Genomic DNA, 27,023 nt, shown 5'->3' on the forward strand with positions numbered 1-27,023 from the left:
TGGAACTAGATGCCCCACCTGAGCAGCCCATCTAACAGGGAACTTCCAGGACCGCGGGGTAGGGAGGAGGCTGGGTCCTCAAAGCAAACGGGCTGTTTCTCTCTACTGCCCCAAAGCAAAGAGGCAAACTCATCAGCTGTTCAGTTAGGCAGCAGGGCTCAGTGACCTGGACTTTGAATCAACTCAACCCCAAAGGGGCCCAGGCCAGCAGGGCCGGGTGGGCTGCTTCCCACTGTATGCATCTCCAAACCCCAGGGCCCAGCAGCCTCTGTGAGTCACAGGACCCTGCACATGACATCACAGCACTGCTGTGGCCAGCCTGAAGCCCTGGGCGCCATAAAAAACAGTTGGAGCAGGAATTTCAAGGCTCGGTATTTTTAAAAAGCACCAAGATGTGAAACTGGAGTCAAAAATAACTTTGCTGTGGGCTTCTGAGGCAAAACCAGCACGCTGCTGGCTGGGTCTGTGCCAGGCCCCTCCCAGCAGCCTCCACGCTCATGGGTCACCATCCAGAGCTCCACACTCTGCAGCCTGCAGACACCACGCAAACCTGTGTCACACGGAGTCCATGAAGGAGGTGAGGGAGCCGAGAGGAGGGGCACTCCTGCAGCAGTGCTATTGCTGAGAACGGCCTCAGCTGGCTGCCTAGTTCTCCACCATCTATGAAAGGGACCCCAGACCACTCAGCAGCACCCCCACAAGAGCACGAGGGGAAAGAGCCTCTGCCTGGATACCCACCAACAGCCCATTCCCGCTGGCGGGCCTGGAGATATGGCCCCGAAAGAGGTTATGGCCCTGTTTGCAACACTGAGCTCTGCTGCCCACCCTAGGAGACACAGAAGGGCAGCGCCTAGACCCTCTCCTCTAGAGAAAGGCAGGAAGAAGAAAAGCTGGCTCAGAGCAGCTGGGACTTGTATTGATGTGGGTTTCTCTGGACCCCCGGGCCTCGTTGAGCCAGTTCTCAGAAGAGAAGTCCTGGAGGGCCCAGCCGGTGAGCGGCCCCCAGGCAGCCACGGCACAGGCACTTGTTCTCTGCAGAAGAGGCAGAGAAAGGGCTGGGCTCAAGGCAGGCTCACAGCAGAGGCCCGGCACCTTGAGGGAGGCACAGCACACACACTCCTGACCTCAGCTCCTGAGAATTCCCAAGGCATTTTGAGGACCAAAAAGACCTCCAAAGAAAAATGTGAATTGCATTGTTAGGAAATAGATTTCCCCCACAAACTATGTTAACTTGATTCAAAGTTAACATGTCGCCAGAAGCACATGCCTGTGAAGAGTTCCACGCTTGGCCCCTGATGCCCCAGCACCACCCGCCCACCGCAGTGCACTCTCGTGCTCCCAGCACTTCCTGGGTCTTCTTTCTCTCCCCACTCCCCTCCTGCCCTGCTAGCCACAGGAGGGCCAAAGGCTGCTCAAGAGCATTCCAGGGACTCAAGTGCAGCCGTCAGAGAGGCCTGGGGCACCCAGATTCCTGCCACTCCCATGCTTCCCCTCACTGGCCCCTGGAGAACCCGTGGACTCACCACTGTGTATCGCCACACCACTGGCCCTAGGCTAGCACACCCAGTTAACCAGAGCTTCACGGAGGTGCTCTGCATCCACAAGGCAGGTTCTCGGGCTCTGGGAGCCACGTCACCTGCCCAAAGTCAGGCATGTGACAATTAGTGGAGCTGGCCCTCCAATCCAGGAGGGCAGGTGCACCCAGACTGATGGGCAGGCAGCTGCCTGGGTAAACAGAGCATCCCTGAAACCCAAGGGGAACCATTGCTCCCACAGCTGGTGGAGATGGGTGAAGCTGAACAAACCCTGGCTGCTCAGAATGTGGCCTCAACTGGGAGCTGCCTGAGGAGTTCAGCAGAGGCACCTGGGAAGCCTCAACCAACCACACATGCGTATGGGGGTCTCTCCCACACTACAGTGGGCCAGGGAAGGAGGTGTATGCTCTCCGGCTGCTGACCTCAGGGGCCCAGCCTGCTAGGTTCTGTCATCACTGAGCCCTTTCGGGAAGGTCAAGTTTGGTTTGCAGAAGGACTTCTTGATGAAGCCACCCCTAACTCCACCAAAGCTATCTGGCAAGGGAGGCTGGGAAGCTGACTTACCATGGCTGAGAGCAGGGACACCTGGCTTACAGGAGCAGCCTCGGGCTGGGTGGATCCCGGCGCTGGAACAAGGTGGACGGGGCCTTGATGGCATTAAGCCATTATTAAGCTTCTACACCTGGCATGAGGCTTGGTGCCAGGCACCAGGTGGGAGGGTCAAGTGAGGGCTGCAAAAGAAAGTGCCTGGAGAGATGTAGGCGTCAGATGTGCATCAGGAGGATGGAATCCCCGCACTGAGGACTTCCCAACTAACACAACATGCAGGAGACCTAAGAGGCCAGGATGGTTGTAGACTGCACCTGCTCAGGAGGGCAGCGACAGGCAGAAGCAGGGCAAAGGGCCACATACCCTGCAAGACTACCCCAAAACCTCTTTTGCCTATATAAACAGTCTTTAAAAATAAGTACACATTTTATTAAAAAGGTATTTCTATGTGTGTCTTTTTTTAAGGCATTTAGTACTCGGGAGTTCTAGGATTGGGTTTTGTATGCTACACAACCTCCAACAATGCTTTGATTTCTTCTTGCCCTGGAAGGACTAGCGAAAGCCACCTACCTACGTGCTTGCTCAGGACACCAGGAGGCTCAGCAAGGGCCAGCCACGGCACTGCTTTCCCATCACCCCTTCCTTCTTTCTACAGGGAAAACTGGCTCTACACTGAACACAAGGCAGGGCAACTGCAGAAGCTGCTTCCTGGGGGCAGGGCCATGACAATGCTGCTCTTGCCCACGTCCCAGCCTCTCTGTCTCCACTCCACCCCACATCCTGCACGTGGATCAGGCCCGACTCCACACTGCTCAGTGTCCCACTGATGAAGCCCAAAGTTCTAGGCTACTGCTTCTGTTCCCCGATGCCAGAGCACCTGCAGCCTCTGTGACCTGGCACCATAGGCTCCTACCTGACCCACTACTCCTTGGGGGCCTGCTCTGACAGTGGCAGATTCAGTCTTGGGGACTTCCCGAGGGTGGAACTGGGTCTATGCAGGACCGCCACCACTCCCACACACCCCCCTCCCTGGACCAAGAAGGGCTTAGGGGATGTGTCTGCATGGGAGGAACCTGCCCCTCTGCTCTGAGGGCCAAGGAGTGGCTCTCCTGGACAAGGAAGGTCTAGCTCAACGAGGCAGTGGGGAATGGCGCCCTCCTGGAGACCCCCCAGTGCGGCCCCGTCTCCCCAGCACCGGTCTTAGATCACGACAGTGGCAGCAGCAGGCGCAGCACAGTGCACTGCCAGGCTCTGTTCCACGAGCCTCACGTGGCCGGACACACTGAATGCTCCCAGGAGGCTTATGAAGTGGCTCCTTCTCAGCTGGGGTCCAGATTTGGAAAGTGAGGCAGAGAGCGGGTCGAGGACTTGCCCAGGACTAGGCTATGGTGAAGCCAGCTCAGCTCTGAGCCACACTTCCGCATGGGCCACTAAGCCTCTTGGCCGCCGGCCTCTGCGTCGCACAGAGGTGCTGCTGTGGGATTGCCCTGGAGGGTCTGAGATCAGGTCCCCAGTGTTCTGCTGCAGGATTGCCCTGGAGGGTCTGAGATCAGGTCCCCAGTGTTCTGCTGGTGCTGCGGGGGCCACACCCAGCCCTGCTGAGCAGGGAGCCAGGGGTATGCCACTCACATCACCCGGGGACTGACGGCTCCGTGACTCATTCGGTAAACATCCCTGGCCACTGCCCGCCACAGTGCCCGCAGGACGGAGGCCTGAAGGACCCAGAGGGCAGTTTCCCTCTTAGCAGCCACTAGAAGTGGATTTCCTCCGCTGGAGGGAAGGGCTGGGCAGGGCGGCACAGAGAACAGCAGGATTCAGATGGATGGCTCTGAAGCAGAAGTCGCTGTTGGGGGGCTGAGAGCACACTTAGGTGGAGGGGTGAGGGAAGGGGCACCCACAGCCAATATCCACAGATTGAGGAGGGAGCCCAGCTGCACAGGTCACCTGGAAGGATGGCGGGGGTTGCCTAGCTGCAGGCCTCAGCGGGGCTGGATCAGTGTGGACCATCAGAGTGGGGCCTGATTTCAACCTTCCAGTGGGCTATGGCTGGAACACCCCAGCGAGTGCCTCCAGTCCAAAAGAGGAAGTAGGGCCCGGAAAACTACTGAAGACCAAGACCAAAGAGAGCAAGGCCAGATGAACACAAATACACCACTGCAAAATAGGCCTCAACTGCGGTTTTACCCTCAGAATCCAAGTCTCCTGAGGACCCACTGAGCCATCGAGAACACACAGACACAGTCGGCTATGCAGGGCATGTGACCCTGGGCAGGGATAGACAGCTGTGTGGACTTGTGCAGGGGCTGAACGGTGTGAGGCGGGAAAAGGGCACCTGCAACATGCAGACACATGGCCACAGGCCATGGGTGAGCCCTCCCTCATCCTGTGTTCTGTGTGTGTCTGTGAGATTACTATCCTGCTCGGAACTGCTAACACATCAGCCCTCCATGCGCACCCCCTAGACGTGGCGACAGGAAATGTTTTATGCTATACTCCTCGGGAGCCAATGAAGCTATTTTTAGCCATCTTCTCAGACTTGATTTCCAATTTTATCCTATAAAGTTCTAATTAATTCCACCTCCCTCATCTCACTTGATGAGGCTGTGAAGAACATTAGGCAGTTTGTGGCAGGTTTGAAGTGGGCTATTTTTGAAGTCTTTGCATGTTGCTCACATCTCTCTGAGCATATGCTCCTTCTCAAGGGTTAGCTGGCTTCCAGAAATGGCCGGGAGCCGCGCCTGGGTGTTCTGCAACCTCCCAGTCTCTGACACCCAGCTATTCCCTACATGTGTGCTTCCTTCAGGGGTGCAGCCCCAGCTGGGTGACTATGGCACACCTTGGATGCTGGGGCACTGTGTGCAGCAGACCCCATGGCAGCTGCCACCTCTCACCAAGGCTCTTACTGAAGCCTCTGTGCTACAAGACCGAGAAGCCAGCTGCCCACATCTGCCCTGGAGCACAGGGCCCATATCCACCTCGCTGATGACGGCGGTCAGGGCCACAGCCAACATCTAGAGTCACACACTCCTAAATCCTCACCACGAACCTGGGAGGCAGAGTCCATGACCACCTGCATAGGACAGAGGAGCACACGAGGGGTTTCCTCCAAGGTCACACAGAGGGTAAGGAGAGGTGCCCAACTCAAACCCAGAGGCTGGGCTCTCCAAGTCTCAACTTGCTGCTTGCAGTTCCTGCCATGTCCCTGGAGGGGCCACCCAGCCAAGAGTCGCATGAATGGACCAACACACAGTTTCTTTCAAAGCTGTGGCCCAGGCCAGCTCCGGGTGGGCATATTAAGGAAAGATGGGCATTGGGTGATTTGAGTCAAGTAGCCCGTTCCAGCCAGGGCTCTGAAAGCCAGAGTTCTAAGGCAGGTCTGATTATTTCATTTATCTGGGCTGAAGAACTGGTCCATTATATTACATTTTTAAGAACCCAGCTTCTGGGGACAGTGCCATGGTGTAGTAAGTTAAGCCTCTGCCTGTAGCACCAGCATCCCATATGGACACTGGTTTGAGTCCCAGCTGCTCCACTTCTTCTTCTTCTTTTTTTTTTTTTTTTAAGATTTATTTTATTTATTTGAAAGGCAGAGTTACAGAAAGAAGTAGAGCCAGAGAGAAAGAAAGAGAGAGAGAGAGAGAGAGAGTTAAGAGGTCTTCCATCTGTTGGTTTACTCCCCAAATGACTGCAATGGCCAGAGCTGAGCTGATCTGAAGCCAGGAGCCAAGAGCTTCCTCTGGGTCTCCCACAAGGATACAAGGGCCCAAGGACTTGGGCCATTTTGTACTGCTTTTCCAGGCCATAGCACAGAGCTGGATCAGAAGTGGAATAGCTGGGATTGAACCGGCGCCCCATGGGACGCTGGCACTGCAGGCCAGGGCTTTAACCCGCTGCACCACAGTGTTGGCCCCTGCTCTACTTTTGATCCAGCTCTCTGCTAATGGCCTGGGAAAGCAGCAGAAGATGGTCCAAGTGCTTGGTCCCCTGCACACAAGTGGGAGACCTGGAAGAAGCTCCGAGTCCCCAGCTTCAATATTGGCTCAGGTCCAACCATTGTGGCCATTTGGGGAGTGAACCAGTGGGTGGAAAACCTTTCTCTCTGTCTCTCCCTCTCTCTGTCTATAACTCTGCCTCTCAAATAAATAAAATAAATCTTTTTAAAAAATGAACCCAGCTTGTGCTAGCCAACTTCAAATGCTCCAAATGTCAGACCAGCGCAGGCAATTGGGTGAGCTCACACGGCGGCCTACCTGGGTAAGGACGTCCAGCTGGCTCACGATGTGCTCCAAGGTACTGGTCAGCGTCTGCGGCACGCTGAGGGGCTCCTGGGGCTGGCTCTGCACCGACTCCAGACTCCTGCCTCTGGCTGATGGGATGGGGAAATCCCCTTCTGGCTGAAGACGCAGAGAAGAGATCCTTAGCCTAGACTGTGCTTGAGGAAACACCGAGAAAGGAGCAGCCTCTCCAGAAGATTAAATGGAAAATCAAGAAACTCAGACAAGAGGCAGGAAGAAGCAGCGACGCTGGCAGTGTTCCCACATCCAGGTCACAAGCCCACCCTTCTGAGCAGAGGCTACGAGTCTGGCCAGTCAGAGGGGCTCAGCAGTTGGGCCCACGAATGCTCTCAGCTTGCTCTCAGAGGCCCTCCAGGAGGCCGGGTGTATCCTGACTTCACACAGCTCGCACCCTCCAGCAGGCATCTCTGTGAGTCCAGAGACACCAAGGCCCTGCTCGGCCCTTACGTCAGCTAAACTCCAACCCCCATCCCCAAAGCTTCCCTAACCCCCTTTCAGGGCCCAGCAGCTGTAGCCCAGAACTGGTGGGGGAATATTCCGACCCTGCCGTGACCCAGATCTCCTGCAAAAACAAAGGTTTCTGTGTGACTGACCCAGCCAAATTCTGTCCCAGTCAGAATCCACTGGGCTGCTTCAGACACGGCTCCAGGAATGTGACAGGCTTGGTGTTTCTGCCTTCGGCCCCAAACTCAGAAAAGTCAGCACCCATTTGGCACACAAAGGCTTCACCTGCAGCTATAGGTGCCTGTGGGAACACCATGCTCAGCGATGGCTCACGCTCGCGGCCAGCCCCAGAGCCTCAGAGATCCATGGATGCTGCCACACTCTGGGCTCAGGGTTTCTGACCACTGCCTTACTGATGGGCATTGCTGCTGTTACCACCTCACTCCCCAGCGTCACCAATCCTCCCAGGCTCTCTGCTGCCTTTCAGAGAAACTCCAAGGCCCAAACCCAGATAGCCAATGGACCTGCCTCCTGCTGTAGCTCCTCTCCTGCCTCTGCACCCTGTGCCCAGCTCATGGGGCACTGCCTGCTGAAGATGCCCTCATCCACCCTTCTCCCTGTGCTAAACATCCTGTCCTTCCCTTCCCTTGCAACCCCCTACTCCTAATCAGGAACTACCTGTCTCTTCCCGGTTTCCCTGGGTACTGCATCTCTAAGGCAAGGTTGAGGGCACCTGCTCTCTGCCTGCCCTCAACACTCTATGCTCTACAAAACCAGGCCATTGGGGGGGGGGTGTCAAAGCTCACCAATTTCTCACTTATCAGAAAGCCAAGGCTACTCCACCTAGCAGCCTCCCACTCCTAGTGCCATGGCCACTGGAGTCCACTGGCTATGACTGGGGCTCATGTAGGATGCCCATGCACCCATCCAGCCCCTGGCTTTGATAACGCTGAGCTGCCTGCAGCCTGGCCTGCACCTCTGCTGAGCCTGCCCTCCCTTGGACCAGGCTACAGCAGCCCAGTCCTGGGAAGATGCTTTGTCCTAGATGGGCACAGAGTCTTTGAAAGGAATAATCCCAAGCAGCAGAGGAGGGCCATGAGGGCATGAGGACCCCACCTGCATGTTTTCATTTATCAGAAAGTGTTCTAATGTCACGGATCACAAACTGTCAAGGGCACATGGATTTGAACTTGGAAACATGCCGGCCTGGTTGGCTAAGGGAGAGCTTGAACATGAGACCCAGCCAGAGGGGTGTTCCTGAGACAGGAGTGGCACTATGTCCACGTGCCCATCAGCAGTAAGCCTGCTGGGTGCTGCGGCCGCTCTGCAAGACCTTAGTCAGGAGGGCTGGGCTCTTCCAATTCACCAGGAATTGCTGCCGTTCAGATTCCAGTGCCCACCCAGAAGGACACACTCCAGGAGCCCACCAGCCTTGCTAGGACAGCCTTCAGCCCACCGCAGTGAGTCCCAGAGCCAGGAAGCTCCGTCAGGAGACACAGCAGGGTGCAGCTGAAAAGATCGCGACGCACACGGGCCTTGACTAAAATCCAGGCTCCACCCCTGACTGGCTGGGTGGCAGTGGGCAAGAGGCCAAGCTTCTCTGGACCTCTGCTTCCTCATCTGTAGAATGGGAAGGCTCACAGGGCCAGCCCTCCAAAAGCTGGGCTGTGAGAAGTGCTTATCTGAGGTCACCAGCAGCCTTTCTGCGAAACATTCGCTCACAGCTTCCAGGGGATCCCACTTCCAGACAGGGACACTCTTCCCCTGGACAACAGGTCCCACAGCTCCTCCGGGAAAGGCCACTGGAGGGAGGGGGTGGGCCAGGCGTCCCTTCTGGCTCAACAGGGGCATCCTTGCAGAGTGGGCCCAACTGGTGCTGCCAGCTGCCCAAGATGGAAGGAATGGAAATTCTGTTTCTGCAGAACGGCCCAGAAACTGACAGTGCTGAGCTGTGCTTCTTGGCACAGAGAGGGCAGTGCGTGGGCGTGTGGTGAGCACGCCGACTGCCACAACAGACACGCTCCTTCTGAGCCAGAGCCGAGCCAGCTCTGGGGCGCCAAGGACAGAGGACACAGAGCCCTGGGCGTGGGTGGCCTTTAGAAGGGAGATGCAGGAACTACCACACTCTCCCACCCCCCACGCTTTCATGTGCTCTTTTCATTTTATCACAACGGAACGGAACGGGGCTTGCGCAGGAAAGCACTCTGAGGGGACCTAGCTTCTGCTTGCAGGAATGCCCCAGGCATTTCTCCGCCTCCTTGCCCGCTCTCAGCAGAAGACACGGCAACAGTGAACTTGCCAGCAGCCTGGCAATCACCATGGCTCACCTGCGCCTCCGTGTCCTCATCAATGACATCTCACTCGGACCTACGACAATGGCCCTCCTGCCTGGCACACCAACCTCATCTCTCAGAGGGGCACACCTGGGCTCAGAGGGGTGAAGTAACTCGTCCTGGAGCTCCTGGGTCTGATACGTTTCACATCACTCCCCCGCCACGCCTGGCACAGAGCTGAAACAGAGGAGGCCTCCTGAACACTTGGCGGCCCCTCAAAGGGCCAAGCCCACCACGGTGAATTCCTGTGCGATGAAACCTCCCAAAATCCGCACTCTGGCAAAGGGCCAGCGGCCCCGCCCCCCACAGCGCTGCTGCCGCTCCCCTGTGCCCCGCCTTCCAGAGCAGTGGCATCTCCCAGAGACGTGGCAAATAAACAAGAAAGCAGAGATTAGAAAACAACGCCAGGAGTGGGAAGAGACGCTGTGCCAGGGCCTTGGGGAATGACGGTGGCAAAAGCACCCGACAACGTTCACAGGAAAGTCACAGCAGCGGTTTGTACGCCCAAGCACCCAGGGTCCTAGGAGCTCTGTGGGGGCACACAGGTACATGCCCCCAGCACCCCCAGGCGGATCCACACCAAGCCAGCGACTTCTCGCTTGCTCCAAACAGAAACATCTTAATCCCACAACAAAAACAAGGATGAACCTCAAGGACGAATCTCTTTAGTTTTGTGGAAATCTCACTTGGGGCCTCCAAATGTCTCCTCCACACCGCCCTGGTGTGGGATGCTGGCTCTCACAACAGCAGGTCACCATGTTACCTGCCTCAGTTTCTGTTTGCTTTGCCGCCTGCCTATCACACGCCACTGGGACCTCAGCACTTGGCACAGGAGTGGCCGAAACATCTGAGGTCAATGCCCAGCCACCCAGACACATGGGGAGCCAGCCCATAAACCATCATTAAAGAACAAAACAGGATGGCTTGTAGGGGCTGGCGCTGTGGCATAATGGATAAGCCGCCACCTGTGGTGCAGTCATCCCATATGGGCACTGGTTCGGGTTCCAGCTGCTCCACTTCTGATCCAGCTCACTGTTGTGGCTAGGAAAACAGTGCAGCTCTGGCTGCTGCGGCCAGTTATGGAGTGAACCAGCGGATGGAAGACCTCTCTCTGCCTCTCCTTCTCTGTCTGTGTAACTCTGATTTTTAAATAAATAAATAAATCTTTAAAAAAAAAAAATAGAATGGCTTGTAGGTCTTTCTTGGGACAAGAAACCAGCCCAGCTGGGGCTGCCTTCTTCCCTCATCTCTGGGCTGACTCCGGTCTCACCCTTTCATCAAGATGCAAGTGTAATAGAGAACAAGCCTCTGACTAGGACATAGACAGCTAGGGAGTGTTCACTTCAACCAAACAAGAAAGACTAAAAGAATCACGCCTTTTCATACGTCAGTGAGCAGGGGTCACAGGGCAACCAATCAGCCTGGAATCTAAGGGAAGACAGGCGCTTCCAAGGAAAAGAGGAAATGAACATCGCCCATGGCCCACTTGGGGCAAAGCACAGGAAGAAGAGGCACAGAGGGTGCCGTACACAAGAGTAAGAAGATGAATTGTTGAATTTTACTAAACTGGGAGACAGCATGGGCTGGGGGAAGAGTGCAGAATCCTCGGAGGCCACAGACACCGGGGAGCTTGCGCCTCCAGGTTATCCACAGCCTGCCATGGGGCGCTCGTGAGAAAGATGAGGAGGTACAGTTGATGGGAGAAATCCACGCACAGGGTGCAGGCCTACAGGACAAGAGTGGACAAGGAAAAGGCAGGGAGCCTGGCCAGGACCCTTCTCACCTGAAGCTCAAATCACAAGGGTACTAGGGGAAGAGCAGCGATAAAAACCACTGTGTCCTCGGGGGAGAAGCAAGAACCATCTTGAGCCAAGATCTCTGAGGTCTCATGGCTGAGACGGGGCAGCACTACTGAGAAGGCCCCACTTCTGTGACCCAGGGACACAGGGCCTGCCCAAGGCTGCAAGTGGATCAGGTCGACAGAAGACCTCCTCTTTCTGCTCCCCACAACAAAGCTGACAAGTACCAAGTGGCAGTTGCCTAACGGCATGGAACAGAGCACGAGGGAAGCCACACAGGGAAGCTGGAAGCAGAGAGCGGGGCAAGAACACTGGAGAAGCACTCTCCGACGCCAGCACCCAGGAACACCAGACTGAGCCCAGCTGGCAAGGCTGACGAGTTACCACTCCACTGTCCTAAACTACATGTCTGGCTTCCAATCAGATTAAAAGCCACACAGAGGGCAAGGAAATTAAAGACAAAAACACAGTCAAGCGACAAAGCAGTAAGTAGAATCAGGTTTAGAGGGCCTGCGTGTCAGCACTATCAGGCCCAGAATTTAAAACAGTAGATTTGTATGTTGACAATTCTACTGAATAACACACAGGAACCAAAAGGGAATTTCCACAAAGTCAAATGGAAACACCAGAAATTAGAAACTCGGTAATAGAGATAAAGAATGGCTTTGACAGGCACAGCCCAGCTGACAACATATCACTGCCCTTAAAGGAAATGAAACACAGAACAGAGCAGCTACAAGCTAGGAGACAGCATCAAACTGGCACACGTGGAATGGAATCCCAGAGGAGAGAGGAGACATTTCTTACAAAGTAAGTTTGCTGGTAATGAATTTTCCAGCTTCTGTCTAAAAAAAAAAAAAAGTCTTTCCTTCCCCTTCATTTCTAAAATATACTTTCGCTGAGTACAGAATTTTGGATTGGCAGATTTTTTTCCTTTCCTTTTTTTTAAAAAAAATTTTATTTATTTATTTGAAAGGTATAGTTAGGGGCTGGCGCTATGGTGCAGCAGGTTAAAGCTGCGGCCTGCAGCGCTGGCATCCCATATGCGCACCGGTTCGAGTCCCGGCTACTCCGCTTCCGATCCAGCTCTCTGCTATGGCCTGGGAAAGCAGTGGAGGATGGCCCAGGTCCTTGGGCCCCTGCACCCATGTGGGAGACCCGGAGGAGGCTCCTGGCTCCTTGCTTTGGATTGGTTCAGCTCCAGCCATTGCGGTTATTTGGGGGGTGAACCAAAGGATGGCAGACCTCTCTTTCTCTCTCTCTGCCTCTCCTTCTCTAACTCTTTCAAATAAATGAAATTAAAAAAAAAAAAGAAAAAAAAAAGAACGGCCGGCGCCGTGGCTCAACAGGCTAATCCTCCGCCTAGTGGTGCCGGCACACCGGGTTCTAGTCCCGGTTGGGGAGCCGGATTCTGTCCCGGTGAAAGAAAGAAAGAAAGAAAGAGAAAGAGAAAGTAAGTTGCAGAGAGAGAAAGAGGGAGAGACAGACAGAGAGATCATCCATCTGTTGGTTCACTTCCCAGATGGCTACAACAACCAGAGCTGGGTGGGTCTGAAGCCAGGAGCCAGGAGCTTCTTCCATTCTCCCACATGGGTGGCAAGTGGCAGGGACTGGCTCAAGGACTTGGGCCATCTTCTGCTGCTTTCCTAGGCACATTAGCAGGGAGCTGGATGGAAAGTGGAGCAGGCAGGACTCAAACTGGTGCCCATATGGGATGCTGGCATCACAGGCAGCAGCTTTACTTGCTATGCTACAACACCAGCCCCATCTTTCAATACGTTAAAGATGTTACTCCAGGGGCCGGCACTGTGGCGTAGCAGGTAAAGCTGCCGCCTGTAGTGCTGGCATCCCACGTGGGCGCTGGTTTGAGTCCTGCCTGCTCCATTTCCGATCCAGCTCTCTGCTATGGCCTGGGAAAGCAGTAGAAGATGGCCCAAGTCCTTGGGCCCCAGCACCTGTGTGGGAGACCTGGAAGAAGCTCCTGGCTCCTAGCTTCAGCTCCAGCTGTTGGGGCCAACTGGGGAGCAAACCAGCAGATAGAAGACCCCCCTCCCATATAACTCTGACTTTCAAGTGAATAAATAAATCTTTAAAAAAAAGATGTTATTTCAATGTCATTTGGTTTATATAGTTTTATATGAGAATTCTTCTATAATTCTTACTTCTTCTTCTTCTTTTTTTTTTTTTTTTGACAGGCAGAGTGGACAGTGAGAGAGAGAGAGAGAGACAGAGAGAAAGGTCTTCCTTTACTGTTGGTTCACCCTCCAATGGCTGCTACGGCCGGTGCACCACACTGAGCCAGGTGCCTTTCCTGGTCTCCCATGCGGGTGCAGGGCCCAAGCACTTGGGCCATCCTCCACTGCACTCCCGGGCCACAGCAGAGGGCTGGCCTGGAAGAGGAGCAACCGGGACAGAATCCAGCGCCCCGACCGGGACTAGAACCCGGGATGCCGGTGCCACAGGTAGAGGATTAGCCTATGGAGCCGCGGCGCCAGCCCTATAATTCTTACTTTTAAACCACTGTAAATAATGTGTCTTTTTCCTCTGGCTATCTTCAACATTTTCTCTTAATATATGGCTTTCAGAAATTTGAATTCACCTAGGGTTTTTATTTTTCTTTTTCCTCCAGCGTATTTGTCATTTCTCTGTCTTAGATCTATAGTTTGGTACCTTTCATTTTATTAAAACAATTCTTGGCCATTACCTTTCCCATAGTGCACATACCAAAAACCACCAGGAACGTCTGTTATTAGTTTTCTGGGGCTATCCTTGGTGGCTTAAAAAAACCACAGAAATCAATCCTCTCACAGATGTAGAGGCCCGAAGTCTGAAATCTAGGTTCAGTAGGGCCTTCCAGCAAAAATCTTTGTAACTCTGGAACAGGCAAAGATTCCCTAGATACAACACTCAAAGCGTTATTCGTAGAAGAAAAAACTGATAAAATGAACATCAAAATTTACAATTTTTGCTTTATGAAAGACACACTGTTTAGAAAATGTAGGTTACACTACCACCTGCAATACCAGGATTCCATATGGGCACTGGTTGGAGTCCCAGCTGCTCTACTTCCCATCTAGCTCCGTGATAATGACGTGGGAAAGCTGCTGAGGACGGCCTAAGTGCTTGGACCTCTGCACCCACGTGGGAGACCTGGAAGAAACTCCTGGCTCCTGGCTCTGGACTGGCCCAGCCCCGGCCGTTGCAGCTTCTTGGGGAGTGAACCAGCAGATGGGAGAGCTATCATTCTCTCTCCCTCTTGCTCTCTCTGTAACTCTTTCAAATAAATCAATCAAGCTTAAAAAAAAAAAAAAAAGAAGGCCGGCGCCGCGGCTCAACAGGCTAATCCTCCGCCTTGCGGCACTGGCACACTGGGTTCTAGTCCCGGTCGGGGAGCCGGATTCTGTCCTGGTTGCCCCTCTTCCAGGCCAGCTCTCTGCTATGGCCCAGGAGTGCAGTGGAGGATGGCCCAAGTCCTTGGGCCCTGCACCCCATGGGAGACCAGGAGAAGCACCTGGCTCCTGCCATCGGACCAGCGCGGTGCGCCGGCCGCAGCGCAACGGCCACGGCGGCCATTGGAGGGTGAACCAACGGCAAAAGGAAGACCTTTCTTTCTCTCTGTCTCTCTCTCTCTCACTGTCCACTCTGCCTGTCAAAAAAAAAAAAAAAAACAGAGAGAGAGAGAGAAATGAAAAGAGGGGTGGACATTATGGCACAACAGGTTAAGCCTCTGCTTGCAGTGCTGGCAGCCCATGGGCACCAGTTCAAGTCCTGGCTCCTCTGTTTCTAATCCAGTTTCCTGCTAGTGCACCTGGGAAAGCAGTGCAAGAAGCCTCAAGTACCTGGGTCCCTACCATTCACATGGGAGACACAGATGGAGTTCCTGTTTCCTTGCTTCAGTCTGGCCCACCCTTGGCTGTTGTAGGCATTTGGGAAGTGAATCAGTGAATGGATGATGTTTCTTTCTGTCTGTCTTTCATAATACATTTGAAAAAAAAAAGAAAATGAAAACACAAATCACAGACTAGAAGCAAATATTTGCAAATCACATATCTGGTAAAGGACTTATATCTAGAATATACAAAAAAAAAAAACTTCAGAAACTCAATAATGACAAAAACCTAATCTAAATAGAATATACCCAAAGCAAGGCCGGCGCCGTCGCGCAGTGGGTTGAAGTGCTGGCCTGGGGCACCAGCATCCCATGTGGGCACTGGTTCTAGTCCCAGCTGCTCCTCTTCCGATCCAGCTCTGTTATAGCCTGGGATAGCAGTAGTAGATGGCCCAAGTCCTTGGGCCCCTGCACCCGCGTGGGAGACCTGGAGGAGGCTCCTGGCTTCGGATTGTTGCAGCTCTGGCAGTTACAGCCAACTGAGGAGTGAACCAGCAGATGGAAGACCTCCCTGCTTCTCTGTCTTTACCTCTCTCTGTGACTCTGTCTTTGAAATAAATAAAATAAATCTTTAAAAAAAAAATGCCCAGGCAAAAATCTGAACAATTATCAAAGAAAATATAAAAATGGCAAATAAGCACATAAACAGATACTCTACATTATGAGTAATTAGGGAAATGCAAGTTAAAAACCATAGTGGGATAGCACTATATGCCTACTAGAATGGTCTAAAGTTAAAAACACATACCATGTGTTGGCAAAGAGGTGGAGAAAGTGGAACTCTCATCCACTTTTGTGGCAAATGCAAGATGGGTTGACCACTTTTGAAAACAGTTGGGCAGTTAAAAGGTTAAATACCTTCCTACATAGGCCCCAGCTACTTCTTCACTCCTCGATACTTACCAAGAAAATAAAAAGCAAATGCCCATAGAAAAACGTGTATTTGAAAATGCACAGCAGTTTTATTTGTAATGGACAAAATCCCAAAATAACCCAAATGTTTACCAATAAACAAGCTGTGGTACCTCCATTCACATAGCAGTAAAGAATAGTGAAACATGGATATGTTAACAACACAGGCCAATCGCAAAATAATTGGGCTGAGTGAAAGAAACCAGACTGAAAAGACTACATGCCTATATAATTCCATTTATACCAAATTTCAAACACTACAAACCTTTGATAGTGACAGAAAGCAAATTAGTGGTTGCTGGGACTGGAGGTAAAACAAGTGGACTGACTACAAAGCAGCATAGAGAAGTTTCTGGAATGATGGAAATCTTCCTTATCTTGATGGTGGTTACATGACTGTATCTGTTTGTCAAAATGTACAGAATTGGGACAGGCATTTGGCCAAGTGGCTAAGACACTGGGTTAAGATCCCATGTCCCATAGCAGAGTGTCTGGGTTTGGTGCCCACCTTACTCTTGACTCCAGTTCCCTGCTAATGTAGATCCTGGAAGGTGGCAGTGATGGCTCGAGTGGTTATGTCCCTGTCACCCACAGGAGACCTGGAGTGAATCCTCAGCTCCCAGCTTCAGCTTTGACCCAACCACAGGTGTCAGAGGAGTTTGGGGAGTAAACCAGAAGATGGGACTGCTTGCTCTCTCATGCTCACACGCTTTCTCTCTCTCTGTCTCTCAAATACATTTTTTTAAAAATTCAAGTTATAGGATTGTTTGCTTTTAAAAATAATAAATACTATTATCTGCAAGTTGTAAAGGTTGGTCAAAAAAACATGCAACTGCAACGCTCGCAGGAGCATGACCTATCCAGCACTGACACTCTGCACACAAGGTGAAAATGACCACCTCTCCACGGGGTGTGATCAACAGGCCAAACCCAAGGCTGAAGACTGCAGGTCAGGCCCCTGAGGTCCACCATGGGTCTGGGAGTCAGCTGCCAAATGCAGAAAGCTAGACGGTCATGTTTCAGTGCAGCTCAATCCCCAAAGCTTCAATCTGCCCCGTGGAATCTGACGGAGCCGCAGTTTCCCAGGCCTCAGGGGCTCAGGGTCCATCCACAGCCCGAGCTGGGAGCAAGGTCTGCACATGGCCAGCCAGCAGCCAGCAGTGGCCGGAACTTGACCATAAGACACTGTGAGCTGACCGGACAGCTCTACCGGTAGGCAGAGTGGACCTGCTCAAGGTGGAAATTATTAACACCTGCTCAAGGTGGAAATTTCTCCTTTTCATCTCTAACACTGGACCTGGCCTGCTCCTGAAACTGAAAATGGACAAAAGGGTCCAAGACCTGGTCTATGACTTGAGTTAGGCCAGGGAGGGAAGAAGCAGGTGAACTGGGGCCAAGAGCTTGACTGTCTCCCTGGGTGACTTTCTTATACAGACCCAGGTAGGCAGCCTGTCTGGCCACTGTCCACCTAAACACACCAAAGCACATCACCATGTTTCCAAAGCAGGGCTGAGGGCAAAACTGGAAGAAGGAAAACAACCTAGGACTAAATCTTTTCAACTGATTACCACACAGCCATCTGCTAAGTGAGGAAACAGAAGCTTCCTGGTCCTGATCTCAGGCCCTTGGTTTCGACAGCCTGCCATCATGAAACGCTAACAGGCATCCATTCTGCAAAACCTGGCCCAGCAAAGGGAAGCACACAACAGCACAGAGCTCACCTGGGCTCCGCCTCACGTCCAACTTCTCAAGTTGGAAAAGGCAGGGCCATTTTTGCAAATCAAAGCTCAACAGCAGTTTAAGCTACCACCCGTGACACCAGTATCCCACGTGAGCACCAGTTCGAGTCCTGGCTGTTCCACTTCCAACCCAGGTCCCTGTTTACGTGCACCTGGCAAAGTGGTGGAGGATGGCCTGAGTGTTTGGGCCCCTGCCACGGGGAGATGCTCCTGCTTTGAACTGGATAAGCTCTAGCAGTTGTAGCCATCTGGGGAGGGAACCAGCGGGTAGATTTCCTCTCCCTGTAACTCTGCCTTTCAAATAAATACATAAAAACAAAAAATCTTTTTTTAAAAAAAAAAAAAAAAGCTCAAAAAGAAACCTGGTACCATATTCATTATCCATATTTGCAGATCAGATACACTACAACCTCACTTGCCCTATAATTTAGGGTTCTGGCCTGGAATCTAGCAAGAGAGGAAACTTCTGGTTCTAAACATAGCCCTGAACCCCAGAGGAATTTTGGTTTCTTGAAATCGTCTAATTGTTTGGCAGTCTTGCCAACGTTCCTCCAAACCAGGCTGAGCAGGAGTACAGGGTCTGGTTACTGCCGCTGGCTAGCGTCTGGAGTGTGAGCCACATAGCGCCTGGGCACACTCCCCACGCCGGGCTCTGATGACGGCACGGTGCTGGCTCATCTGTGAATGCCCAGAGCCTCAGGACACAGGGAGGCTGGGCCCAAGGACCGACACATGGCAGCCTCTGAACCAAATCAGGCCCTCTACAACTATACATCACCACCAGGTCTCAAAACCACCTCGACTCCGATCAGAAACCAATATGGGGTTCTCTGGACTAAGAGTTGTGCAGGAGTTGAAGGGTGGGTCTGACATGGAAGCCGAGGGCTCCTCGTGCCTGCCCCCAGTGCTGGGGGCCCAGGACACTGGGCAGTGTGGTGCGTGCTCTCCTCTCACGGCACCCCTTCAAGGCAGGACACAGGTACCCTGGTCATCATGTTATACCTGTGTTGTTCACTGGCCTATGGGCACGTGGGTGAGTTTGAATGCCCAGACCAGGAAGCCCTACTCTCCTCACACCAAGGCCCCACTCTAGAGCTGGGACAGCCACTCTGAGGCTCAACTCCTAGCAATCTGCTAAGCCTCTTGCCTCACTCTCCAAGGGTTTCCAAGTGCTCCCCACACACAAGAGGGAAAGGCTGCCTTGGTGGGCTGGCAGTGGCAATCCGATCAGTGTCCGAATATGCGTCCAGGAGACACAGTGGAGCTGACAGGTCTGTCTTACTGACGGACGTGGGAAGGAGATGGGAATGTGAGGACACTGGAAGCGGAAGGCTAAGGCATCTCCAGCTGGTGGAGGTCGGGAGACACAAGCACTCATGCCCTTCGCGCAGCAAGGCGGCACGGAGGAGGTCCCCAGGCCTCTTCACTGAAGGGGCCTGGGACCCTGTAGGAAAGCAATTCCTACACCTTCAGGGCTGAAGCTCTCCAGGTCCTCATGCCTACCACAGCCAGCAGAACGCACACAAAGAAGGGTCAGGGTAGGCGGGATGGGAGGCGGAGTCCCATGGAAGCCTTAGGGGGAGGTCGCCCACCCCGGCCAGGTCCACATTCCTGTCAGTCCACCCTGGAGCTTCTGGAGCAGACATGTCGCAGCAGCAGCTTCACAAAGGACGACACAGACGAGCAGACGATGCCACCCTGTGGGGCCACGCTGGGGACCAACACCTGTGTCGGAGTGACCCCTCCGCATACGCACATGCTCTCTCTGGGCAGCTCTAGCTCAGTTCAGTTCCACAAACATCCCAAGGGCCCAGTACCGGCTGGCGCAGAGTACTGTAGGGCTACCTGCTCTCTACCTGGAGCCAGAAGTGGCCCCCCACCCCACAGCAAAAACCTAAACCCAGGTACCTGGAGAGGGAGAAAATCAAGGATTCTGATAAAGCCCTAGTATTGACTGCAGTTTTTTTTTTTTTTCCTTTTCTTTTTAAATTAAACTGCTTTGAACTAATTTTAGACTTGGAGAAAAGTTGCAAAAAATAGTACAGAGAATTTCCATATATCCCCTCCCAGTGTTAACATCTTACATAACAATGAGACGCTGATCAGACCAGAAATTAACACGGGAAAACACCATCAGCTAAAGGCGGGGCTGCACTGGTGCTCAGCAGCACTTCTACCACGTCTCCTGACCCCATGTTTCGAAGAGCGCCTAGGATTTCATGCTGCATGCATGCATTTGTGTGTACATGTATGTATTTTTCTGAAAGGCAGAGACCCAGAAACCTACATCTGCCATTCTCTGGTTCACCCCCTCCAAATATCTACAACAGGCAGGGCTGGGCCAGACCAAAGCCAGGAGCTATGAACTCCATCCAGGTTCCCACAGCGGAGGCAGGAACCTAGCTAGTGAGTCATCACTGCTGCCTCCCGGGGTGGACGTTACAGGAAGCCGGAACTGAAAACGGGGCCTTCACCAAACCCAGACAGTCCAACACGGGATGCGGGGGTCCCGAGTGACGTCCTAGGTGCTACACCAAACGTCCACCCACATGTCGCACTTCAGTACTTATTTATCCACTTGCAATCTGCGTCAGTTCCTCAGTCCTCCCTTGTCTTTCTGAGCTTCACACTTCTACAGAATTTTGGTTGCTTTGTCAAATGTCCCTCAATTTGAGTCTATCTGATGTTTCACATGATTGGGTTCAAGTTATAATTATTTGTTAAATTTTTGAGAGACAAACAGAGATCTCCTATCCACTGGTGCATTCCACAAACGCCTGGGCCAGGCTGAATCCAGGAGTTGGGAACCCAACCCAGTTCTCCCCACACAGGTAGCGGGAACCCAATCACTTGAGCCATTACTGCTGCCTCCCAGAGTCTGCATTAACAGGAAGCTGGAGTCAGGAGCTGGAACCAGGGCCTAGCATCAAACCCAGGCACTCCTGTATGCGACACCGGCCTCTCGGTCAGCTTCTTAACCGCTAGACCAGGTTATGAATTTCTTTTTTTGTTTTGGACAGGCAGAGTTAGCCATTGAGAGAGAGAAAAACAGAGAGAAAGGTCTTCCTTCCGTTGGTTCACCCCCCAAATGACCGTTATGGCCAACGCGATCCGAAGCCAGGAGCTTCCTCCTGGTCTCCCATGGGGGTGCAGGGCCCAAGCACTTGGGCCATCCTCCACAGCCTTCCCAGGCCACAGCAGAGAGCTGGACTGGAAGAGGAGCAACCAGGACAGAACCAGCGCCCCAACCTGGGGTGCCGGTGCCACAGGTGGAGGATTAGCCTAGTGAGCCGCGGCGCCTAGTTCTCTGCTTCTAATCCAGCTTCCTGTTAATGCGTCTGGGAAGGCAGTGGATGATGGCCCAAGCCCTTGGATGGAGTTCCAGGCTCCTGGATTTGGCTTGGCCCAGCCCTGGCTGTTGGGGTTAATGGGGGAGTAAACTAGCAGATGGGAGATCTCTATCTCTGTCTTGCCTTCTATCTCTGTTCCTCTTTCAAATACATTAATCTTCAAAAGCAAAAGGGAGTGTGTTGCTGTCATTATGAACCCTGTGTGTCAGCCTCACTTGCTGATGGCTGCAGCTGCCCCCCAGATGAGAGGCATCTAATAAAGACGAGCGGCAGAGCCGGCATCTCTGGAAGACGCTGAAGCTCTCGGTGACAAAGAGGAACAGTAGCGGTTTATTTATAGATCCACTTGAAGACAGCTCATTGTAACTACTGGAGTTGAATTTTTAAAACCTCGGGGAACAAAGGCTGGCTATTTTAAACCCTGCTTGCACTTAGTTCAATGGAGAGTGTTGGAGCCACCAACCACACCCCGGGCAGTACTCCCAAGCTCGGTAATTCATATTTTGTGCAGCATCACAGGACACCAGCAAAGCCTGCCAAGACAGATCACCAGGACTGGCTCAGCCCAGGCCGCGGAGGCAGCAAGCCTCAGAGGGCCACAGCCTTCGCTAGGGGCCCCAGGCTTCCGGGGAGGAATCCTGGGAGGCTATGTGCCCCAGAGGGTCTCCCAGGCTCTCCTTTCCTGGAAGATGAAGTTACCGACAGCAGCTGTGAATCAAGGTCACATCACCCTCCCCCGCAGGCTTCAAAGAGGGCCAGCGCCCCCCAGTGGATGGCTGTCCAGGACAGCGGGCAGTGGCCCACCAGCCCAACACGTCTCCAGGAAGGAAACAGAAGCTCCTACACCAGGCTCTCCCTGAGGACGGTGGGAGGGCAGTGTGAGCCGGAAGCTGCCCCTATCCCAGGCCAGAGTCCTCAACAATGCCAGAACTATGGCAGCAGTAGGGGATGTGTGATTTTTTTCAACACTCCCCACATCCTGATTTGAACAAAAAGCACTAAACAATGATCTGGACACAGGTGGAAAAATGTGAAGATGGACTAGGAATTTGATATGAGGGAATTATTAATTTTGCTGGGTGTGATAAGGTTGCTATTACATAACTAAGAAAAGTCCTTATTTAGGGTATAATGATGTATCTGGGATTAAAAATACTCTTAACTCTTCTAAAAAATGTGGAGGGTAGACAGATAAAATAAAGACTGGCAAAATATTGAAGTGAGATGAGGGGCACATGGGGACTTGTTACATTGTCCTAGTCTTTGTGCCAGCTTGAAAATTTCCACAATACAAAGGTTTTTGTTTTGTTTTAATTAAAAAGAAAAGAGAGCTTCCCAATGACTGGAATGAGCTGTGTGGCTGAGGCCAGGCGAGGGGACCCCGACAGGAAGCTGAGCACAAGATCAGAAGGCAGATGGCCCTGTCTGGGTCCAAGCAAGGTTCTGACCAGCTTTGGCGCTGCCACAGAGAAAGCCTCTGATGGCATCGAGAGTATTCAGTAAACCCTGCAGCAATGTCCAGGCCTTCAAAGAAACGAATTGTAAGATAATCTCCATGGAAACCATCTATTCTGATTTTTTTCCATGGTAACCAATAAGAACATAAACACAGGCACTATCCAACACCCTTACACCACATGGGCAATGCTGCTATCCAATCTGGAAAATATAAACTGCAAAGGGTTTTTTTCCATTTAAAATGGAAAGAAGTTCTCAAACTCGAGTCCAGGCACGCAGCTTCTGCCTCCCTCTGTTGCCCGATCACTGCCCCTATCACTCCATGCCGCGTGCTGCCGAACTGACAGATGAGGACAAAAACCGGCTTCCTGCATTTAGTCTGGGACCTTCAGGAATGCCCACAGGAGAGTCACAGCCTGCCTGCAGCCTCGCAGCAGCAAGGCACATGTCCTCCTGGCATTCCAGGCCCCAGGCACATGCTGGACACCATGGGCAGAGCAGAGGCCCCGCCACCCGGGAGACAAGTTAGACCTGTAAATAACTGGCAACGAGAGAGGGGCCACTCCAGGGAGCAGGGTGCTTCTACTCGAGATAGGAGGGGAAGGAGGAACTCAGTCTGCTGGCTTCCAGGAGGGCTGCGTAGAAGAGGTGCCGTTTGGAAAGAGACTGAAAGGATAAATGTAACTTCACTGGGAACAGGGGACAGTGGCCCAGAGAATCACGGTCAGATTAAGCAATAGACATCTCTACGTGTGGCTCAAGTCTTGTACTTTCAGGTTTCTGGGCTTAAAAAATGGAATGGAACAAAGGGGGAAATTAAAAAGGAGAGCATCTCACAGGCCAAAGGCCTCAATTTTTGTCTGCCCGTTTTGCACCACACAACCGGTGCGAGGCTCTTCTGGGGCCCTGTGGGATCTTGTGTAGAACGACCCGTCAGCGTGGGCTGACGAGCTGCAGATGGCTCGGCAGTGCCACCAGCAAGATGGCAGTGTCACAGCAGGGGCCCCCATGGCTGAAATGACAGGTGCTAAGTGGCATGCAGCCTGGCTGTGCCCGGCTCCCATGTGCCTCGCAGCAAAGCTCCCAATGTGGAGACCCCTCTGTCCTCTGTCCTCCCATCCAGACTCGTCTCTTCACATGCAGATGTAGAATCGTCAAGAACCTGGAAACTAAGCTTTGTTTCCAGGGGAAAGGAAACCCCCAAGTAGTTCTGGGACTCTTCAAAGAGGTGACACAGCTCTCCAAGGGATGTGTGTGGCCAGGTTTACATGCCAGCTGTGTCCCAACGCACACCGAGCTGGACCTAAGGTCTGGATTCCTGAGTCGCCCTCCTCCATCCTCCTGATGCTGTGACTGTCTTAACATGCCTTGCTCTGGATGTCGGAGAACACACCTCCCATTCAACAGGCCTCCTTCCTCCCATAATGCAACTCTCCCCTGGACAGGGAACTACTTGCTTGTGGACAAGATGGGGATTTTCCAGTGACAGGAAATCACCATCAGCCCCTGTCACTGCTGTTTCAGGGCTTGTCCCACTCTTGCCACCTGTAGGCACTGAATACTGAGACACAGACACCCTGGCTGTCTGCTGCTCAGGTGTCAGACTCAGCTATCAGCCAGCCTAAAGTCCAGCAGAGTCTTTGGAGGACACAGACAGCAGGAGAGACAGCAAGGACAATGCAGGGACAGGTGGCCAGAGAATGTGGACTCAAGAAAGGGCAAACAGATTAATGGCAGCAGTGGGAACAGGTAGGAAAGGGGCTGCGATGGGATGACAGACCCAGCAGAGACCCGTGGCAGGGCTGCAGCAAGTTCCGTCTTCCTTTTTACTCACATCCTTAGCTGGGAGTAACCATGGCTGCCTGCCTGGTTTTGAACAGAGCCTGGCAGGTGCCTTTTGGTTTAAACGGTCCATGGGCAGCACTGACATGTCTTTCAGCACTGCACAGAGAGCAGAACCACGGCCACACCCTTGTCCTCTTCTGGGAAGCAGCGGACTACTGCGGGCTCAGAGGGACACGGATTCTCCAATCATCTCTCAAGATTCAGGCTCTCTTCTTCCCTGATGCCAAGGTCAAACGGGCCAGGCTTTTCACACAGACTGGTGGTTCTCAAATCAGGCCCCTAGGACTTTGTCAGAAATACAAATTCCCCACTGAGTCAGATAACCTGCGGATGGGGCCCAGACCCAGAGGGTGAGTGTGCGAGAACCACTGTGAGTGCTGGTCTCTTCCCCAGCCAACATCTCCTGATGGGGTTCCGCAAACACTGTCCTCGGGCTTGTCACAGGCAGCTCCTCCCTTGCAGGGAACCGTTATTATTCATCGCGCCTGGCAGCACAGTCAGGGGTGGCCTCTGGGAGGAAAAGGAGACAGGGTCCTGCCCCAGGCCTGGGTGGGCCCCGTGGCAGGAGGAGCACTGGAATCCTTGGTGCTCTTGGATCTTGCCCAGCTGCATTGCCCCCAGCTACCGTCCAAGGACCCCCTACTGCGAGCAGGCAACTTTCTTAAAAATTGTACTTTGATAACAAATAAGCAGTCTTCTTTATTTCTCACATCCTTTTCTTCCCACTGAAACCAAGAAACCCAGAACACTTTCCAGGACTTCCATCCAGGCAAAGTGGTCAAATGCACGCTGAGCGGGAAGTAAGGCAACTGGCCTGCGGGACTCTGCTCCTCAAGCAGCAAAGGCTGTCAGGGATGCTCTTCTGCAGAAGGAGCCATGAAACGGAAAATGCCCAAAGCACGCAATGCACACTGGTGGGGAAGTGTCAACACGGCCTGCCTGAGGTTACAGGAGGGACATGCCAAAGTGGGCTGGCCGCCAGCCACGGCTCAGACCAACACACGGGGCAGTGTAGCTCTCACTGCCAACCAAGATCTTAGCGTGGCTCCCAGTGCCACAAGTTTCTGCTATCTTCCATCTTGCTAGTGGGGCAGAATCCTTTCCAGGGCAGCCATTCTTGAAGGATTCCTGTCCTCTTCCCAGGAAGGTGTCCGGCCAGCCAGGTGCCCTGACATCCAATGCCCTGTGTCCAGCCCCAGGACAGCCCATGTATTCTAGAGATGACCCACAGAACAGGAATGTAGGGATAACAGGGATGGGTGGTGGAGAATCAAACTCGACCCAAGGTGCTGGGACTATGAACACCAGGGGCCCCTGAGGAGCGCTGCAAGGGGTCTAGGTATGTGTACGCACGTGCACACACACACACACGCACACTCACCAAGGGAGGCCCAGATTTCTGACCCAGGGGCTGAGAATGTTGTGTTCCTTTCTCCCATTGAGAAATGGGAAGAGTCCCTCTTGTTCTTCTCCAGGTTCTCTTAGTTTTGCTGCACCTCAATCCTAGGGTCCTGGGCTGGACGGGGACCCAGGCTACTCACGAGCAGGTGCCCTCTAGCTCAGGCTCCTCCTCTGTGTGGCACAGGGGACAGGAGTAAATTTTCTCCTGCGAGCTGCACCCAAGAGCTGTACCACCTGGTAAGTCCCCAAAAAACATGAAAACAAAATCTCCATCATTTCCAAGTCACCCCACAATGCCCGGGTCCTATAAGGTCTCACAACATCCAAACTGGGCAGAATGGTGCCCTAAGGGAGAGGGTCTGCTCTCCTGCTTCTCCCAACACTCCCGTTCCCACAGCAGCTGTTCAGCCAGAGTGCACGCCAAGCCCCTGGGAACGCCCTGACCGGGGAGGGCGGCCACCATGCAGCCAGCCGTCTAGGTTGTGTGGCTGCTTAGCATCATCTTCCGCCTGACTAGCAGCAGATGGAAATCCAGCACTCCACCTCTATCCCTCTTAACAGTCTTGAAAAAACTGGGAGCCAGAATTGAGATCAAATGGAGAAGGAAGGTGCTCCTCTCTAAGGTGCACAAATCTGGGGTTCACACCTGCTCTAAGCCACCACAACACCCCTGCTGCTAAGCACCACCTCGAATCCACTGAAAGCAAACACCAGGCCAGAAATGTGTTCCCAATGGAGACCCGAGTCCTCCATGCTCTCCCCAGCGAGGAAACAAATCGGCCATTGTCTGGACACTTGTGTCCCCCCAGATTCATACACCAGAACCCTAACCCATGAGGTAACAGGATGAGGAGGTGGGGCCTCTGGGAGGTCATTAGGTCAGGATGGGGGAGCCCTGATGACTGAGATTAGTGTCCCCACAGAAGATGCCCTTCACCAAGCAAGGACAGAGCCAGACCAGGAAACAGGCCGTTAGCAGACAACGAGGCTGTCAGTGCCTTGCTTGGACGGCTCTGCCTCGAGAACTTGGAAAACAAACGCCTATAGGTTTATAAGCTACCTAGTCTATGGCATTTTATAACAGCAGCCCAAATGAACCATGGGCAGGGAAATGGGGCCCTTCTCTTTCCCATTCCCAAGCCTCTGACTCCTGACCCAAGGCACGTGGAGTGAGAATCCAGCTCTCAAGCAACCACTGCAGGCACCCAGGACCCCCAGGTCCTCAGCAGGGGACAAGATCTGTGCTACAAACCTCCAGGCCAGGAATCAGGGCCCCGGCATGCCCTAAGTGCAGCCCGTCCCTGTGGCAGTGCCCAAAGCAGAGACGGCAGCTGGGCTGGGGGTGCCAGGGCTTCACCCTCGGGACAGAGAAGCCAGGAAGAAGAAACAGTGTCCTTCCACAGAGCGGGCCTCAGGCTTGGGGCCCATCTTCCAGGCAGCGGTTTTAGCACTGAGACTCTGGGGGTCCCGGGCA

General features: G+C 53.2%; 1 protein-coding gene across 5 annotated transcripts in view; it reads right to left on the reverse strand.

The window, feature by feature from the left end:
• The window catches only part of POC1A (POC1 centriolar protein A), a 77,103-nt gene that overhangs the window by 13,574 nt on the left and 36,506 nt on the right, over nucleotides 1–27,023 (reverse strand). For 3 of the 5 annotated variants that reach the window (XM_062201016.1, XM_062201017.1, XM_062201015.1), the window contains exon 10: nucleotides 6,335–6,478. The exons of the other annotated variants lie outside the window; for them this stretch is intronic. In XM_062201016.1, coding sequence (XP_062057000.1) covers nucleotides 6,335–6,478 — 144 coding nt within the window. The remainder of the gene's footprint in view (nucleotides 1–6,334; nucleotides 6,479–27,023) is intronic. 5 annotated transcript variants of the gene reach the window in all.

Source organism: Lepus europaeus, chromosome 9 (assembly GCF_033115175.1).
Source record: "Lepus europaeus isolate LE1 chromosome 9, mLepTim1.pri, whole genome shotgun sequence".
NCBI lineage: Eukaryota > Metazoa > Chordata > Mammalia > Lagomorpha > Leporidae > Lepus > Lepus europaeus.